Here is a 19,565-nt window from a genome sequence, read left to right on the forward strand (position 1 = left end):
TTACAAGTCAAGAGGGTGCTAAATTGCTTGAAAGTATTTTTCTGAAGGCTTTGGAGAGCCACAGGCTTCAGTTTCGTTTTTGCTCCGGTTACCAATTTCAACTACAAACAGTGCAAAAACTATTCTTTTACTCAGCTGCTCTTAAACAAGCGGCTCAGATCCTCGAAACAGCACAGTGGCTGTTTGTTTACCTGACCTTTTCACAGCCGTGCTCAGTGACCCCTTTCAGAATAACAGTTAATATATGGTGGTTAATTAAAGCAGTACAAACACTGCTTTAGACCTGTCCCTGCCTGGAAGCCCTTCTCTCTCCTACACGGGAACAGGAAGTTGAAGGAGAAAGAAAGGCTTCTCGGGCAGGTCTAAAGCAGAGTGTGTACTGCTTTCTCACTGACGCTATCGGGGGATCAGGGGATTGGAAGGCTGGGGGGGGCATACCTGGTGGCTGGTGCCACGATGCTTGAAGGAGAGAGAAGAGCTGCTCTTTCCTGTTGGCTGCAGGGCTAAAGGCTGGCTGTGCACTGATTGGAGGAGCAGGGAAAACTGGGTGGGCCTAAGCTGAGATTGGGTGGGCCTGGGCCCACCCAGGCCCACCCATAGCTACACCCCTGCTTCCTGCCCAGGAGAATAAGTCAATTGCCTGTATTTAAAGCATGCTTAGCCCCCTTCCCGAAATATTTTTAAATGAGGCATTCTCTCCATTCCCACTAAGTGTGAGAAAAGGCAAGCTCTTACAAAGCATTTGGCTTTTTGTGTCCTCACTAACTCAGTTACATTAGTACTGCTTCTGCTAGGTTGGGGACTGTGTTACTGGAACTGCAGTTTGAAGTGTGTATGTGTGCTGAAATCATGAGCACTACAAAGCAGTTTTGGTCAGAGTTTTATGCATGCAGATGGTCCAGAACCAACAGTAGCCCTCAACCCCAGGTGTAAATTGCAAATCTAACTTGTCTTTCCAGGTAAGGTATAAAGGTGTTGTTTGTAAAACTGCAAAAGAGGTCTGATATTGATCTCATACAAATGATCAATAGACTGAGGCAGCTGTATGCCCGAATAGCGAGTAGAAATGTCCTCCATTGGAAAACAAAATGTGTCTAATCAAAAGCTACTGATAAAAAATTTATAGGCATAGCCACCATTTTTTGACAATTTAATTTAAATTCCGCTTCTAGCCCAAGAGTATCCAACAATTGCAGGAGACAAGGTATGGAATCTAGAGGCCTGGTAAGAAAAATAAGAATGTCATCAGCAAAAGCCGCCGTTTTCACTACTGGACCTCCCAGATCTACTCCATATATCTCTGGGTATAAATGAATACTCTTCAAAAGTGGTTCTAAAACTAAAATCGGGAAAAGAGGGCAGCCTTGTCAATCCTACTTTTTAATTTTTTCCACAACATTAAAGTGAATATTCCATAAGGTCTCAAGTGCTATACTCTTTTAGTGTCTTCTCATCTAACCAAGGGGCAAATCAGAGAGGCAACTCACTCTGATCCCCGTGCTCCATCAGTACCCTCTTATACATCCCACTGCACCCAAAAAAGCAAGGAAATTATCCAATTAACCAAAATTGCTGCTTGTGGCTCATGTTAAAGTGCCTGAACAACTTGTAGAAAAGGCCCTGTAAAGCCAAAATGGCCCAGAACTCTAAATAAAAAAGGCCAAGAGGCCAAATCAAAAGCATTTTCTGCTTTGCAACTGATAGCAATCACTTCAAGTTTATGTCGTACACAATACTCCCAAGCCATAAGAATCTTCTGTACATTAAAGATACGACACCTACGACAAATAAAGCTCACCTGATTGCTGTTTATAAGGATGTCACTCAATTGTATAGTCATAAGTTTAGCTAAAATCTTCAGGTCTACATTAAGTAATGAAATAGGCCTAATAAGCGGCCATATACTTATGATCCTTACCTGGCTTGGTTCTAAGTGTAATGAGCACTTGATTATCATCAAGAAAAATCACCCTGAATTACAACCTGTGCAAAATAATGCTCATGTGCCGGGGCCAGTTGTGATTTCGATAAATTGAAGAACTTGCCAGAATATTCATCAGGTCCCGCCACCTGACTTAATTTGAGGGTACAAATGACATGTTGAATCTGTTGGGCTGTTATGGGGCCATTCAATATGTTGAGTTCTGCCTGTGTTAGGTATGGAAGGCCCAAGGTATGTAAAGATTGCTTAAAAGATTTGTGTGTAAATTTAGTTGCGTATATTCTGTAGTTTCAGAAAACGCCATCTCTGCATGCAAAACATAGTTCTATTTACTTAACTGCCTTCTAATAGTTAGCCTTTTACTTCATCCAGAAGCATCATCTAATAATAAGCTAACCTTAATATCATTAATATCAGGAGTGGAGGAGTGGCCTAGTGGTTAGGGTGGTGGACTTTGGTCCTGGGGAACTGAGGAACTGAATTTGATTCCCACTTCAGGCACAGGCAGCTCCTTGTGACTCTGGGCAAGTCACTTAACCCTCCATTGCCCCATGTAAGCTACATTGAGCCTGCCATGAGTGGGAAAGTGTGGGGTACAAATGTAACAAAAATAAAATAAATTAATGGTTAATGATACTGTGCTACAGTTCCTGAGCACTCTAGGTTGTGTGGAGGAAGGGTGAATAGTGGAGTGCCACAAGGATCTGTACTGGCACCAGTGCTATTTAACATATTTATAAATGATCTGGAAATAGGAACAATGAATGAGGTGATTAAATATGCAGATGACATGAAACAATTCAAAGTTGTGAAAATGCATGTGGATTGTGAAAAATTGCAGGAAGACCTTAGGAAACTGGAAGAGTGGGCATCCAAGTGGCAGATTAAATTTAATGTAGACAAATGCAAAGTGATGCACATTGGTAAGAATAATCCAAATCATAGTTATCTGATGCTAGGGTCTATTTCAGGAGTCACCACTCAAGAAAAAGGCCTAGGTGTCATTGTAGACAATATGCTGAAATCTTCTGCCCAGTGTGTGGTGGCAGCCAAAAAAAAGCAAACATAAAAATAATTCCAAGGATGCTAGGAGTTATTAGGAGAGGAATGCAAAATAAGACCAAAAATATTATAATTCCTCTGTATCGCTCCATGGTGGGACCTCACCTTGAATATTGTGTTCAGTTCTGGTTGCCATATCTCAAAAAAGATATAGGAGAATTAGAAAAGGTTCAAAGAAGAGCGGTCAAAATGATATATGGGATGGAAGCTCCCATATGAGGAAAGGCTAAAGAGGTTAGGACTGTTCAGTTTGGAAAAGAGATGTCTGAGAGGGGATATAATTGAGGTCTACAAAGACCAGGGGACACTCAATGAAATTGCATGGAAATACTTATAAAACAAATAAGAGGAAATATTTTTTTCACTCAAAGAATAGTTAAAAGCTCTGGAACTCATTTCCAGAGGATGTGGTAATGGCAGCTTATCTGGGTTTAAAAAGGTTTGGACAAGTTCCTGGAGAAAAAGTCTGTTATTGAGATGGACATGGGGAAGCCACTGCTTGCCCCAGGATTGGTAGCATTGAATGGTGCTACTAATTGGGTTTCTGACAGGTACTTGTGACCTGAATTGGCCACTGCTGGAAGCAGGATACTGGGCTAGATGGACCATTGGTCTGACCCAGTATGGCTATTCTTATGTGTGGTAAAGAATTTGGGTTCTTTTCATGGATACTGAAGCCACTTATTCAAGGACTCGGTTTTATCATTGGTTTCTACCAGAGTATAGACTTGGGCAGCAGCATTTATTTTTTGCTGCCCCACCCTCAGTCTCTTTCCCTCTTCCTCCACTCCCAACTTGATATCTGGTGGGTAGATGGAGAGCACACAACATTTGTCTTCTTTGCCAAGCAGCTTCAGTTTCATGGGTTGAGTTGTGTGTTGTCCTATAGTCTTTGGGAGTGTCATGGGCCAAATCACAAGACTAAGGCTATCCTGTTGAGGAGACATGTGGAGGCTGGTAAGCACACATCATTTCCACCTAGTAGTGTGAGGTAGGTGATCAAAATAGGTGGTAAGAGGAAGAAGGTTGGGGGAGGGGAGGAAGGAACAACAGAAAAAAAAGATAAATGCTGCTGATTTAATACATTTTCAAGCAAGGATCAGCAATATAACCAATTCTTTGCCTATTATGTATTATTGCTTACTTATTTTAAAATATGTGTTTCAAATTTTGTATATTAACAGTTTACATTCTTATAATTTTGAAAGGGCCAAGTACAGAGTGGACTACGTTCTGGGATTCGTATTGCCCAAGGCTCATACTTCCGTGTTACACTTTTAAAGTCTATTCCACTTCATGTAGATGGAGAACCCTGGATCCAACCACCAGGTCAAGTGATCATTTCTGCTGCAGGACCAAAGGTAAGTATGGAAAATACTTCCTATATTTTTTTAGTGTTGAGGGCTCAATTAACCAAACTGTCTTTTGCCACCATTTAGTGACAACTGCTAGAATACTAGCACCCTTAGGTCATTAATTTGATAATTGAACCAGGTGTAAAATGCCCTAAAGTGTGTTCAGGCATTTAAATCTGAAATCTCATATATACTTTCCTGTCCCTACCCTACCTCCACCTCCAACACTACCCGTTGTCATCCATTGTGCGTAGTTTAGCAACATTAACAGGGAGCAATAGTCAAACTTCAGTGGGTTAACCCACTTTTATTTATGTAAAAACTTTTGATTACTTGTGTCCCTCCAGACCAGTCCAGACACATGAGTTTACTCTGTCCTACCAACAACTTACAGTGCACCTGACTTACAATGGAACCCTTTTCCTGTATATGGAAATTTAAGAGCAGATTACGGTGGGAATTTATCAACCTGGGCTACTGGTATGACTTATGGGTATCCTGAAAACCTGACTGGGGTGCCTCCAGGACCATGTTTGGGAACCACTGGTTTAACCCCTGTCCATTCCTCAGCATTCAGTTCTCTGCTTAGGTCATCTCCCATCCCTTTATAAAAGCTGGTTTCACCCCCCCCCCCCCCCATACTCATTCCATATCATCAAGCTGATCAATCCATAGACTGGTGGGTTGTGTCCATCTACCAGCAGGTGGAGATAGAGAGCAAACTTTTGCCTCCCTATATGTGGTCATGTGCTGCCGGAAACTCCTCAGTATGTTCTCTATCTCAGCAGGTGGTGGTCACACACAGCAGCAGCTCTGGCTAGGCCTCCAAGCCTAATTTTTAGGTTTTGTTGAGTGCCTGGGGTTGAGGGCTCTTTGAGCAAGTGCAAACCTGGTGGTGCCAGGTCCCTCCTTTTCTCCCCCCTCCCGCTGGCTCCGTTAAAAAAAAAAAAAAAAAAAAAATTTTTCAACGGCCTTAAAGGCGTTTATTTCGACGTTTATTTAAGCGTCTATTGCAGCTACTCACTGAGACACCAGGTCGTTACGACTCGGAGCGGACAGCAGGTAATTTTTACCTTTTTATAGCGGGCGGGGGTTCCCCGATTCTTCTCCTCGTGGCACATGGCGTCGGAGGGCGAGGGCGCAAAGGGTCGCTCCCCGGGTCGCTCGAGCGCTTCTAGAGGGGATGCGGGGGTCTTCAAGCCGGATTCGCCCTTGGTGGGTGACAGTTTCGCGACCGATGCATGTCCCGGTCCTTCCTCCGGCGTGGCGGTTTTTCCCGCCATAAACGCCCATCCCCCGCTCCTCGCCTCCGCCATCTTGGCCGGCCACGCGGCTCGGACAGCTTCTTCTTGGGCCGCCCTTGAGGTTGGAGACTTTAATGCCATGAACGCCCTTAATTTGGGCGACGGCACAGAAGCGGCTAAAGTTAAGAGCCGTTCTTCCCGCGCGGCTCCTTCGCGGAGTTTCGCGCCGGACGCCATTTTGGATGCGCAGCATGTCTCTCCCCCGCTGTTGCGAGCGCCGGTTGAGAGAGCGCCTAGGGCTGTTGCCCAGGCTGCGGAAGTGCACAGTCTGGGGGGTTTCTCCCCCGAGTTTGTTTTGCTGCTGCATCGGGCCTTCCTCATGCACAACGCTGCCCCCGCTCCCTCGTCTGGTAAAGAGGTTGAGGTTCCCAGAGGTAAACGCCCTCGGGTTGATTCCCAGGCCTTGGAGGAATTTGTCTCCTCCGATGTAGATGAGGGCAGCGTGTCTGGGGTCTCCCAACGGTCCTTTGCGGATTCCTTGGAGGAGACGGATCCCCGCTCGGATGGAGCGGATGACCCCTCTGCAGCGCGGCTTTTTCACCCGGAGGATTTGCCCAACCTGTTGTTACAGGCCATGGACACTTTGAAGATTTCCTCTCCGGAGGACGTCTCTCCCTCAGCCCCTGTTGGCTCTGCCATTATGCTGGGGACGAAGCGCCCGCCTAGAACCTTCCACGTGCATGATGCCATGCACACCTTAATTTCGGCTCAATGGGATGTCCCAGAAGCGAGCCTTAAAGTGGCTAGGGCTATGTCCCGCCTCTATCCTTTGGCTGTGAGTGAACGTGAGGCCTATCTGTGGCCTACCGTGGATTCTTTAATCACTGCGGTGACTAAGAAAACGGCATTGCCGGTGGAAGGTGGCACGGCCCTAAAGGACGCCCAAGACAGGAGATTGGAGGCGGCCTTAAGGTCGTCCTTTGAGGCGGCTGCTTTAAGTTTGCAGGCCTCAGTTTGCGGCTCCTATGTGGCCAGGGCGTGCCTGACTATGGTGCAGCGGGCTTTCCCCTCGGATCATTCCTTGAGGGATGATTGGCCAGCCCTGGAATCGGGCCTGGCCTATTTGGCAGACTTGCTGTATGATGTCTTGAGAGCCTCAGCTAAAGGCATGGCTCAGACTGTCTCTGCGCGGCGGTGGCTTTGGCTGAAACATTGGTCTGCTGACCACGCCTCAAAATCCCGCCTGGCTAGATTGCCTTTTAAAGGCAAGCTGCTCTTTGGGGTCGAGCTGGACAAAATCGTGACTGATCTCGGCACGTCTAAGGGCAAGAAGTTACCGGAGGTCAGGGCTCGGGCTAGTGCTCGTCCCGGTACCTCCAGAGGACGGTTTCAGGAAGCCCGTCGGTACCGCCCGGGCAGGTCGGGTGCTTCTGCCCCCTCTTCCTTTAAGAGGAAGTTCTCCCCCAAGCAGCATTCCTTTCGCAGAGACCGCCGTCCCGGAGGTGCTCCCTCCGGTCCTCCCCCAGGGTCTCGTACCCAATGACGGGGTATTGGTCCACGCCCCAGTGCAGATTGGAGGACGGCTGTCCTCGTTTCTGGGCGAGTGGACCACAATAACTTCAGACGCTTGGGTGCTGGAAGTCATCAGAGACGGCTACAAGCTAGAGTTCTGCCGACCCTTAAGAGACGGGTTTGTACTCTCTCCCTGCAAGTCTCCGGTCAAAGCTGTGGCAGTGCAGCAGACTTTGGACAATCTGATCCGCCTGGGTGCGGTCGTTCCGGTGCCAGAAAGTCAGCTTGGCAAGGGGCGTTACTCCATTTACTTTGTGGTACCAAAGAAAGGAGGTTCTGTCCGGCCTATCCTCGACCTCAAAGGGGTCAATCGGGCCTTGAAAGTGCGGCACTTTCGCATGGAGACTCTCCGCTCTGTTATAGCGGCAGTGAAGGCAGGGGAGTACCTGGCATCCTTGGACATCAAGGAAGCGTACCTGCATATTCCCATCTGGCCTCCTCATCAACGCTTTCTGCGTTTTGCAGTCCTGGGCCGACACTTCCAGTTCAGAGCCCTCCCGTTCGGGTTGGCTACTGCTCCGCGGACCTTTTCCAAGGTAATGGTGGTCATAGCGGCCTTCCTGCGAAAGGAAGGAGTACAAGTCCATCCTTATCTGGACGACTGGTTGATCCGAGCCCCCTCTTATGCAGAGTGCGGCAGAGCTGTGGACCGGGTAGTTGCTCTTTTGAGCTCCCTGGGATGGATCATCAACTGGGAGAAGAGCCAGCTGCGCCCGACTCAGTCCCTGGAGTATCTGGGAGTTCGATTCGACACCCAAGTGGGCAGAGTGTTCCTGCCAGACAATCGGATTGTCAAGCTTCAGGCTCAGGTGGACCAGTTCCTAGTAGCCTCTCCTCTTCGGGCTTGGGACTATGTGCAGCTGTTGGGCTCTATGACGGCCACGATGGAAGTAGTGCCCTGGGCCAGGGCTCATATGAGACCACTACAACACTCTCTGCTGCAGCGCTGGACTCCGATGTCGGAGGATTATGCGGTGCGTCTTCCCTTGGATCCAGCAGTGCGCAAGGCGCTGAGCTGGTGGATGCAGACAGACAAGTTGTCTGCGGGAATGCCTCTGGTGTCCCCAGAGTGGATTGTCGTCACGACGGACGCCTCGTTGTCGGGCTGGGGAGCCCACTGCTTGGGAAGGACAGCGCAGGGGCTCTGGTCTCCTGCAGAGGCAAAGTGGTCTATCAACCTCCTGGAACTCAGGGCCATTCGGTTGGCGCTTTTGGAGTTCATCCCGGTACTGGTGTTGAAGCCTGTACGGGTCCTGTCGGACAATGCCACGGCTGTGGCCTATGTCAACCGCCAGGGAGGTACCAAGAGCGCCCCTCTAGCCAAGGAAGCTATGAGTCTATGCCAGTGGGCGGAAGCGAACCTGGAACAGCTGTCAGCGGCCCACATTGCCGGAGTCATGAATGTCAAGGCGGACTTTCTCAGTCGCCATACCTTGGAGCCCGGAGAGTGGCAGCTATCTGCTCAGGCGTTCTTGGACATCACGAAGCGCTGGGGCCAGCCGAGCCTAGATCTGATGGCGTCATCGGCCAATTGCCAAGTGCCGCGCTTCTTCAGCAGAGGACGGGACCCTCGATCCCTGGGAGTAGATGCTCTTCTCCAACAATGGCCGACACAAGAGCTTCTCTATGTGTTCCCGCCCTGGCCCATGTTGGGCAGGGTACTAGACCGGGTGGCAAAGCATCCCGGCAGGATAATCCTGGTGGGTCCGGATTGGCCCAGGCGTCCCTGGTATGCGGACTTAATCAGGCTCTCAGTCGACGATCCTCTGCGGCTGCCAGTGGAGCAGGGCCTGTTACATCAGGGTCCCGTGGTGATGGAGGATCCCTCCCCCTTTGGTCTTACGGCCTGGCTATTGAGCGGCAGCGTCTGAGGAAGAAGGGCTTCTCAGACAAGGTCATCGCCACTATGCTGAGAGCGAGGAAACGCTCTACTTCTACTGCTTACGCCAGGGTTTGGCGTATCTTTGCAGCGTGGTGTGAAGCAGGCTCTCTTTCTCCTTTCACTGCTCCAATTTCTTCAGTGTTGGCGTTCCTGCAAGAAGGTCTGGACAAAGGCCTGTCGCTCAGTTCCCTTAAGGTCCAGGTAGCGGCTCTGGCTTGCTTCAGGGGCCGCCTGAAGGGTGTTTCCCTGGCTTCTCAGCCAGCTGTGGTGCGCTTTCTCAAGGGAGTTAATCACCTGCGCCCTCCTCTGCACTCAGTGGTGCCTGCGTGGAATCTCAACCTGGTGCTGAGAGCATTGCAGAAGCCGCCGTTTGAACCCTTGTCAAGGGCATCTCTGAAAGACCTGACGTTGAAAGCAGTCTTTTTGGTGGCTATCACTTCAGCCAGAAGAGTTTCCGAGCTCCAGGCGCTCTCATGTCGAGAGCCTTTTCTACAGTTCACTGAGGCAGGAGTGACTATTCGCACAGTGCCTTCCTTCCTGCCCAAGATTGTTTCTCGCTTCCATGTGAATCAGCAGCTATGTCTCCCTTCCTTTCGTAGGGAGGACTACCCAGAGGAGTACTCTGCTCTTAAATATCTGGATGTGAGACGAGTCATCATCAGATACTTGGAAGTGACCAATGATTTCCGGAAATCGGATCATCTGTTTGTCCTGTATTCAGGTCCTCGTAGGGGTCTGCAGGCTGCTAAGCCTACAGTGGCAAGATGGGTCAAGGAAGCCATTGCAGCGGCTTATGTGGCCGCGGGGAAGGTGCCGCCTATCCAGCTGAAGGCTCACTCTACAAGAGCTCAGGCGGCCTCGATGGCAGAGGCCGGTTCCGTCTCCTTGGAAGAGATATGCAAGGCGGCAACTTGGGCTTCGGCCCATACATTCTCCAAGCATTACCGCTTGACTGTGGCTGCTCGGGCGGAGGCCCGGTTTGGAGCTTCAGTGTTGCGGTCAGGGATTTCTATGTCCCGCCCTGGGTGAGTACTGCTTCGGTACATCCCACCAGTCTATGGATTGATCAGCTTGATGATATGGAAGGTAAAATTATGTATAATCATACCTGATAATTTTCTTTCCATTAATCATAGCTGATCAATCCATAGCCCCTCCCAGATATCTGTATTGTTTTTATTCTGGTTGCATTTCAGGTTCAAGTTTAGTCTTCAGTTACTTCAGAAAGACTTCGTGTTCAAGTTTTTTCACTTGGATTCTTCAAGAGTTAAGACGAGTTTGTGTTACAGTGAGCTGCTGCATTCCTCTCCCCTCCGTTTACGGGGCTGGATTGAGACTTAAAATTCTGCCGGCACTCCCTCCCGCTTCGTGCGGCTGTAGGGCAGTTTTGTACCCCTCCCGCTTCGGCGGTGTTAGGGTCAGTCAGCTCCTCCCGCGGTTGCGGTTGCAGGATAAGCCAGATCCCCCCGCATCGGCGGGTGTGGTGTCCCTCCCCCGCTCCGCGGGGATGAGCTGGACGGATTCCCCTCCCCCACTTGTGTGGGGATGAGCTGGGTTAATTCCCCTCCCCCGTTTCGGCGGTGGTGAGCTGGGCAGAGTGTCCCTTCGTGGGTGTAATTCTCTAAGTGCTGAGTCCTGCGGATGGAGCTTTGATATCGACATACTGAGGAGTTTCCGGCAGCACATGACCACATATAGGGAGGCAAAAGTTTGCTCTCTATCTCCACCTGCTGGTAGATGGACACAACCCACCAGTCTATGGATTGATCAGCTATGATTAATGGAAAGAAAATTATCAGGTATGATTATACATAATTTTACCTTGGTGCTGTGAGCTGAGCATAGAATTTAAAGATTGCCCCTTTCTGGAGGGGCGTTGTTATGCTCTGTGCTCTCATTGACTCGCTAAGGAAAATAGATGTTCAACCATATTAATTGCTGTTTTTCACACTTTTTCTTACTGCTGAATATCACTTCTGGTATGGCACCTGGAAAAATGGGCAGATGGCACAGGGTGGAACTGGTATCCCCTCATAAATCGCCTTTGCTGAAGTCTGATGATGCAGCCTCTCCAACCATATTGGAGGAGTTGGCATGATCTCAGAGACCTCCTTACGGAAACCAAAGAGGATATTGGCGATATCAAAGAGGGCCTGAACATGATTAAAAGTGAGATGGCGCAGTTCAAAACCTAGTGGTGTTTGAATCAAAGCAATCCACAGCAGATGAAAATATAAAACTTTTGCAAAGACAATGCAAGCAAATCACTCAACTCAAAAGAGATATCAAGGACAGAAATAACCGTTCTAGAAGAAATAATATACAGTTCCTTGGAATACCTGAAAATGCTGAAGGCTCTAATCTGGTACAGTTCCTAGAAAAGCTCATTCCACCGCATTTGGGCATCCAGTTCAGCAAAGACTTTGAGATTACTCTCCCTACACCCCTCCTCGGGCACTCCGTTCTGTTGACAAATCTCTCTTGTCTGACCCCTTCTCCTCTACTGCTAATTCCATACTCCGTTCCTTCTATCTCACTGCACCACACGCCTGGAATAGACTTCCCAAGCATGTACTTCTAGCCCCTTCTTTGGCTGTTTTCAAGTCCAAGCTAAAAGTCCACCTATTTGACGCCACTTTTGAGTCCTAACTACTGCTCAGTTGCCTGTACCTTTTATCCCCTCCTCTTTAATTCCCCTTACCCTTAGTTGTTCTGTCTGTTACCTGTCTTATTTAGATTGTGAGCTCTTTGAGCAGGGACTGTCTTTATGTGTATTATTATTATTATTTATTTATTTATTGCATTTGTATCCCACAATCCCCCACCTATTTGCAGGCTCAATGTGACTTACATAGTTTTGTAACATTGTCATTATAGGATAACAGATACATTTAGTTTTGTTCAGAGATTAAGTAAGGGAAGAAAGAAGAAGGGAGGGAGTGATTAGGGTGATTATCGAATTGGGCTTTCTTATTTGATTGGGTTGGTGAGGTGGATTAGTGTGGCTAAAGGTTCTCATTGTAGGCCTTGTTGAAGAGATATGTCTTCAGAGATTTGCGGAAGATAGTTGTTTCGTCGATTGCTCTTAGGTCTGTGGGCAATGCATTCCATAATTGCATGCTTATGTAAGAGAAGGTGGTGGGAATTTGCGGGATGATCTTGTGGCATTTCTTGGAGGTAGGTCCACAAGGTTTAGCATGTAGATTGGGGCGTCTGCGTAAATGATTTTGTGTACAATCGTGCAGATCTTGAAAGTAATGCGTTCCCTTATTGGGAGCCAGTGGAGCTTCTCTCTTAAGGGTTTTGCACTTTCATATTTAGTTTTTCCAAATATGAGTCAGGCGGCAGTATTCTGGGCAGTTTGGAGTTTTTTGATAGACTGTTCTTTGCAGCCCGCATATAGTGCATTGCAGTAGTCCAGATGACTTATTACCCGTGACTGTACTAGGGTACGGAAGATGTATCTCGGGAAGAAAGGTTTTACTCTTTTAAGTTTCCACATGGAGTAGAACATCTTTTTCGTCGTGTTTTTCACGTGGTCATCGAGAGTGAGGTTTCAATCAATGGTGACGCCAAGAATTTTCAAGTTTTGTGAGACAGGAAGAGAACAGTATGGTGTGATTATGTGGAGAAGTTTTTTGTGTTATGTTGTGAGGTGAGTACAAGACATTGTGTTTTTTCTGCGTTAAGTTTTAGTTGGAATGCATCTGCCCAGGTGTGCATTATTTGGAGGCTTTGGTTGATCTCGTTGGTGATTTCATTTAGATCATGTTTGAATGGGATGTAAATTGTGACGTCATCTGCATATATGTAGGGATTGAGGTTTTGATTGGCTAGCAGTTTGGCTAAAGGCATCATCATCAGGTTGAATAAGGTTGGCGAGAGGGGGGATCCTTGGGGTACTCCGCATTCAAGTGTCCATGGGGGTGATCTGTCCGCATTCGTTGTTACTTGGTATGATCTCGTGGTCAGGAATCCTTTGAACCATTTGAAAACTGTGCCTCCTATTCCGAAGTATTCTAGTATATGTAATAATATTTCATGATTAACCATAGTGTACAGCGCTGCGTATGCCTTATAGCACTATAGAAGTGTTAAGTAGTAGTAGATTAAATAGGTACACCAAGTTCCTTCTCAGTGTGGTCCACAAGACAAGTTCCTGTGCCCCTGAATTTTAAAGTCCGCTACTCTCAAGTAGTTTAAATCATGCAGTGGGTGTGATTGAGATCACCTCTTAACTACCAAGGTCACATTCTTCAATTTCTGCCTGACTTAAACAAAACTACGGTCAAGACTTGCAAACAATTCCTTTCATACCGACCCAAGCTTATGGCGATCACTGCCTGCTTCAGCCTCTTCTACCCCGCTCGTATGCAGATCAGTTATAACAACCGCAGCAAAGATTTTCTCAATCCTAGTTCTTTGGCCACATTCTTAGACGACATCTCTCCCAGCCCTATCGATGCAGTTTGCTTTATTACTTTTAAGATCATGAGTGCTTCCACTCGTGAATGCTTGTCTTTGCCCACATACAGTGGTGGAAATAAGTATTTGATCCCTTGCTGATTTTGTAAGTTTGCCCACTGACAAAGACATGAGCAGCCCATAATTGAAGGGTAGGTTATTGGTAACAGTGAGAGATAGCACATCACAAATTAAATCCGGAAAATCACATTGTGGAAAGTATATGAATTTATTTGCATTCTGCAGAGGGAAATAAGTATTTGATCCCCCACCAACCAGTAAGAGATCTGGCCCCTACAGACCAGGTAGATGCTCCAAATCAACTCGTTACCTGCATGACAGACAGCTGTCGGCAATGGTCACCTGTATGAAAGACACCTGTCCACAGACTCAGTGAATCAGTCAGACTCTAACCTCTACAAAATGGCCAAGAGCAAGGAGCTGTCTAAGGATGTCAGGGACAAGATCATACACCTGCACAAGGCTGGAATGGGCTACAAAACCATCAGTAAGACGCTGGGCGAGAAGGAGACAACTGTTGGTGCCATAGTAAGAAAATGGAAGAAGTACAAAATGACTGTTAATCGACAAAGATCTGGGGCTCCACGCAAAATCTCACCTCGTGGGGTATCCTTGATCATGAGGAAGGTTAGAAATCAGCCTACAACTACAAGGGGGGAACTTGTCAATGATCTCAAGGCAGCTGGGACCACTGTCACCACGAAAACCATTGGTAACACATTACGACATAACGGATTGCAATCCTGCAGTGCCCGCAAGGTCCCCCTGCTCCGGAAGGCACATGTGACGGCCCGTCTGAAGTTTGCCAGTGAACACCTGGATGATGCCGAGAGTGATTGGGAGAAGGTGCTGTGGTCAGATGAGACAAAAATTGAGCTCTTTGGCATGAACTCAACTCGCCGTGTTTGGAGGAAGAGAAATGCTGCCTATGACCCAAAGAACACCGTCCCCACTGTCAAGCATGGAGGTGGAAATGTTATGTTTTGGGGGTGTTTCTCTGCTAAGGGCACAGGACTACTTCACCGCATCAATGGGAGAATGGATGGGGCCATGTACCATACAATTCTGAGTGACAACCTCCTTCCCTCCGCCAGGGCCTTAAAAATGGGTCGTGGCTGGGTCTTCCAGCACGACAATGACCCAAAACATACAGCCAAGGCAACAAAGGAGTGGCTCAGGAAGAAGCACATTAGGGTCATGGAGTGGCCTAGCCAGTCACCAGACCTTAATCCCATTGAAAACTTATGGAGGGAGCTGAAGCTGCGAGTTGCCAAGCGACAGCCCAGAACTCTTAATGATTTAGAGATGATCTGCAAAGAGGAGTGGACCAAAATTCCTCCTGACATGTGTGCAAACCTCATCATCAACTACAGAAGACGTCTGACCGCTGTGCTTGCCAACAAGGGTTTTGCCACCAAGTATTAGGTCTTGTTTGCCAGAGGGATTAAATACTTATTTCCCTCTGCAGAATGCAAATAAATTCATATACTTTCCACAATGTGATTTTCCGGATTTAATTTGTGATGTGCTATCTCTCACTGTTACCAATAACCTACCCTTCAATTATGGGCTGCTCATGTCTTTGTCAGTGGGCAAACTTACAAAATCAGCAAGGGATCAAATACTTATTTCCACCACTGTAAGTACATAAGTACATAAGTAGTGCCATACTGGGAAAGACCAAAGGTCCATCTAGCCCAGCATCCTGTCACCGACAGTGGCCAATCCAGGTCAAGGGCACCTGGCACGCTCCCCAAACGTAAAAACATTCCAGACAAGTTATACCTAAAAATGCGGAATTTTTCCAAGTCCATTTAATAGCGGTCTATGGACTTGTCCTTTAGGAATCTATCTAACCCCTTTTTAAACTCCGTCAAGCTAACCGCCCGTACCACGTTCTCCGGCAACGAATTCCAGAGTCTAATTACACGTTGGGTGAAGAAACATTTTCTCCGATTCGTTTTAAATTTACCACACTGTAGCTTCAACTCATGCCCTCTAGTCCTAGTATTTTTGGATAGCGTGAACAGTCGCTTCACATCCACCCGATCCATTCCACTCATTATTTTATACACTTCTATCATATCTCCCCTCAGCCGTCTCTTCTCCAAGCTGAAAAGCCCTAGCCTTCTCAGCCTCTCTTCATAGGAAAGTCGTCCCATCCCCACTATCATTTTCGTCGCCCTTCGCTGTACCTTTTCCAATTCTACTATATCTTTTTTGAGATACGGAGACCAGTACTGAACACAATACTCCAGGTGCGGTCGCACCATGGAGCGATACAACGGCATTATAACATCCGCACACCTGGACTCCATACCCTTCCTAATAACACCCAACATTCTATTCGCTTTCCTAGCCGCAGCAGCACACTGAGCAGAAGGTTTCAGCGTATCATCGACGACGACACCCAGATCCCTTTCTTGATCCGTAACTCCTAACGCGGAACCTTGCAAGACGTAGCTATAATTCGGGTTCCTCTTACCCACATGCATCACTTTGCACTTGTCAACATTGAACTTCATCTGCCACTTGCACGCCCATTCTCCCAGTCTCGCAAGGTCCTCCTGTAATCGTTCACATTCCTCCTGCGACTTGACGACCCTGAATAATTTTGTGTCATCGGCGAATTTAATTACCTCACTAGTTATTCCCATCTCTAGGTCATTTATAAATACATTAAAAAGCAACGGACCCAGCACAGACCCCTGCGGGACCCCACTAACTACCCTCCTCCACTGAGAATACTGGCCACACAATCCTACTCTCTGCTTCCTATCTTTCAACCAGTTCTTAATCCATAATAATACCCTACCTCCGATTCCATGACTCTGCAATTTCTTCAGGAGTCTTTCGTGCGGCACTTTGTCAAAAGCCTTCTGAAAATCCAGATATACAATATCAACCGGCTCCCCATTGTCCACATGTTTGCTTACCCCCTCAAAAAAATGCATTAGATTGGTGAGGCAAGACTTCCCTTCACTAAATCCGTGCTGACTTTGTCTCATCAGTCCATGTTTTTGTAGTAATGCAGTATTTTGCTTACACCCACCTCTCAAATTATGTTATTTATTTATTGCATTTGTACCCCACATTTTCCCACCTATTTGCAGGCTCAATGTGGCTTACATACTACCGTAAGGCGTTCGCCAAGTCGGTTGATAACAAATACAAGGTTATATTGTGGTCGAATGAGGTAGGTGTGTGTCAGGCACTGTGAAGGTCGAAGGGAATGAAGATTGTATATTGTCCAGTATGATCATTGGTTATGCTGTGTTGCTGGGTGTGGGGATTTACGGTGGATCAGTGGGGTAAGCCTTTTTGAAGAGGTTGGTTTTTAGTGATTACCTGAAGTTTAGATGGTCATGGATTGTTTTCACAACTTTTGGGAGTCCATTCCATAGTTGTACGCTTATGTAGGAGACGCTGGATGCGTAAGTTGTTTTGTATTTAAGTCCTTTGCAATTTGGGTAATGTAGGTTTAGGTATGATCGTGATGATCCGATTCTGTTTCTCGTTGGTAGATCTATGAGGTCTACCATGTATCCTGGGACTACGCCGTAGATAATTTTGTGGACCAAAGTGCAGATTTTGAAGATAATCCGTTCTTTGATTGGGAGCCAATGCAGCTTTTCTTGGAGGGGTTTAGCACTTTTGAAACGTGTTTTACCTGCGGATGGTATAAAAAATGGTGTTGCATCTTAATTAAGAAAAAATCTGATCTGATTTTAGTGTCCCAATGTAATTACTCTGTGGGTTATTGGGTGAAAATAACAGTTAAAATTAATGATAATCCTTTAACTTTAGTTAACATTTATGCACCTAATGTGGACTACCTCGAATTCTTCCAGTGAATAGCTGATTTAATTGCCAATGAAGGTTCTGTCCCTTCATAGGCGCCCGGTATAAGAGGCTTGGGGAGGCTAAGCCTCCCCAGCCACAAGTGCAGCAAGGGCGGGGCAGTGGGGGCGGACCGCCCCGGGTGCAGCTTGTGAGGGGTGCTGCCTTGAACATCTCTCCCCCCCCCCCCCCCGACTGGTGCGTGCAGAACGTGCGATCGATGCTGGAGCTGTCCTTCCCCCCCGACGTGCGATCGATGCTGGGGCTGTCCTCCGCCCCCCTCCGACCAGCGCGGTATCACTCTCCCCCTCCGCTCCTGTCACGTCTTTCAAATTTGAGGCTTCGTAGCAGCAGCAGCAGCAGCACCAATGATGTAAGCGCTGCTTTCAGCCTGCCCCGGAAGCCTTCTCTGGACAGCGTCCCTCCCCAAGCCTCTTAAACGGGGCGCCTATGCTTATACATACATACCCTAGCCAACTTAGGGGGTTGTCTCATCCCTATGTACTAAAAATAATTCCTCTTGGCTTTTCTTAAAACCTCCTTGGACACCAAAATGGGAAGCATTGCAAATAGATACAACAATTGGGCAGCAATCATATTTTAATACTGGCAGTTCTCTCCATCCAGCAAAAATTGAAATTCTTCCATCTCACAACATCCTCATTCAGTTTATGAAACAGCCTTCCATAGTTAGCCTTGTAGAGGTCCTCCCACTTTGTGGCTAAGTTAATCCCTAGATATTTAATATGTTTTTCTACCCATTTAAAAGAGAAGAAATCCTGTAGGGTCTCCTCTTCCATCCAGGCAGATCTTCAATACCTCCAACTTATCAAAGTAAATTTTAAAGCCAGAGACCTTGCTGTATTTTTGTAAATGTAGTGATAGTACTGGCATAGTCTTTATTCTCTTAGAGTTCCCATCTTGCCTAGTAACTCTGCCAGGGGTTCAACTGTTAGTGAAAAAAGTAATAGGGACAGGGGACATCCCTGCCTCTTCCCCCTCTCAAGGAGAAATTCTTGCTAGTAGCCCCCATTTATCCAAATACATGCTACAGGTCTAGTGTATATAGCCATCTGCAAAATTTATCCTTTATTCCCATCTTCCACAGTGTGGCAAACATAAAGGCCTGCTTGAATTTTCCACATCAACTGCTAGTAACACCGATGGAAGTTTTTCCCATTTAGCCCACCACATCAGGGACAGAAACTTGTCTGATGTTATCCTGTGTGTACCGATCCAGCATAAATCCTGCCTGGTCCTCGATTAATTTAGGCATGTAATTGGCCAGTCTATTTGCTGGAATCTTCACTAACACCTTTATATCTAAATTCAACAATGATATGGGCCTACACGGGCCATATTGCATCATGTCCTTATGTGGCTTAAGCAAGGCTATAACTCCTGAGTTTTCCCAACCCTTGCACGTTGGAAAGTTGGGCCAGCCTAGGGGACAGGATAGTCAAAATTTTTTCATAACATTTGACAGACCATCCAACCTAGGGGCTTACTATTTTTAACATCTTTGATCCCCAACACAGCTTCCCCCACTGTGGTTTCCTCATCCAATCTGACTCTTTCTTCTCTTGCACCTTTACCTCTCTCATATAGTTCTTGGTAGAATCTCTAAAAGCACCTTTAAATGTGGGCATCTCCTCTAACTGATTTAATTCTTCACTATTTTGATAGTTGGCTCACCTATCTTGTGTCTTCTCTACACTCTCTTCTCTTCCCACTGTGTCTTTATAATTTGAACCCTTAATTTTTTTTTTTGCTATTTTAACTGTTTTACTGTTTTCTCCCTTGTCTCCCTTGTGATTGCGACGTTTTTTGTATTATAAGAGCTTTTAAAGCTTTTTATACCATGTTTCTGGTGTTAAAGTGTGAGTGTTTTATTGCTGAACTAGTAAAAAACAGGCCCGTTTTTGACACAAATGAAACGGGCGCTAGCAAGGTTTTCCTCAGAGTGTGTATGTTTTAGAGAGTATGTGTGAGATTGACTGTGTGTGAGAGAGAGAGAGTGAATGTGTGAGTGAGTGTGTGTGTGTGACAGAGAGAGAGTGAGACTGCTGGATGCTAGTGTGTCTCCTCTGTCCCCCCCTCCAGCCACCCAGCAATTCTCCTCTCTCCCCTGCTCCCCCTCCAGCCACCCAGCGATTCTACTTTTTCCCTTGCCCCCCTCCAGC

General features: G+C 47.0%; 1 protein-coding gene across 1 annotated transcript in view; it reads left to right on the forward strand.

Annotated features, from left to right (window-relative positions):
• The window catches only part of DGKQ (diacylglycerol kinase theta), a 679,503-nt gene that overhangs the window by 651,792 nt on the left and 8,146 nt on the right, over positions 1-19,565 (forward strand). The window contains 1 exon segment of the mRNA XM_030192090.1: positions 4,213-4,365. Within this exon segment, the coding sequence (XP_030047950.1) occupies positions 4,213-4,365 (153 nt within the window).

The sequence above is a fragment of the Microcaecilia unicolor genome, chromosome 2 (genome assembly GCF_901765095.1).
Source record: "Microcaecilia unicolor chromosome 2, aMicUni1.1, whole genome shotgun sequence".
NCBI lineage: Eukaryota > Metazoa > Chordata > Amphibia > Gymnophiona > Siphonopidae > Microcaecilia > Microcaecilia unicolor.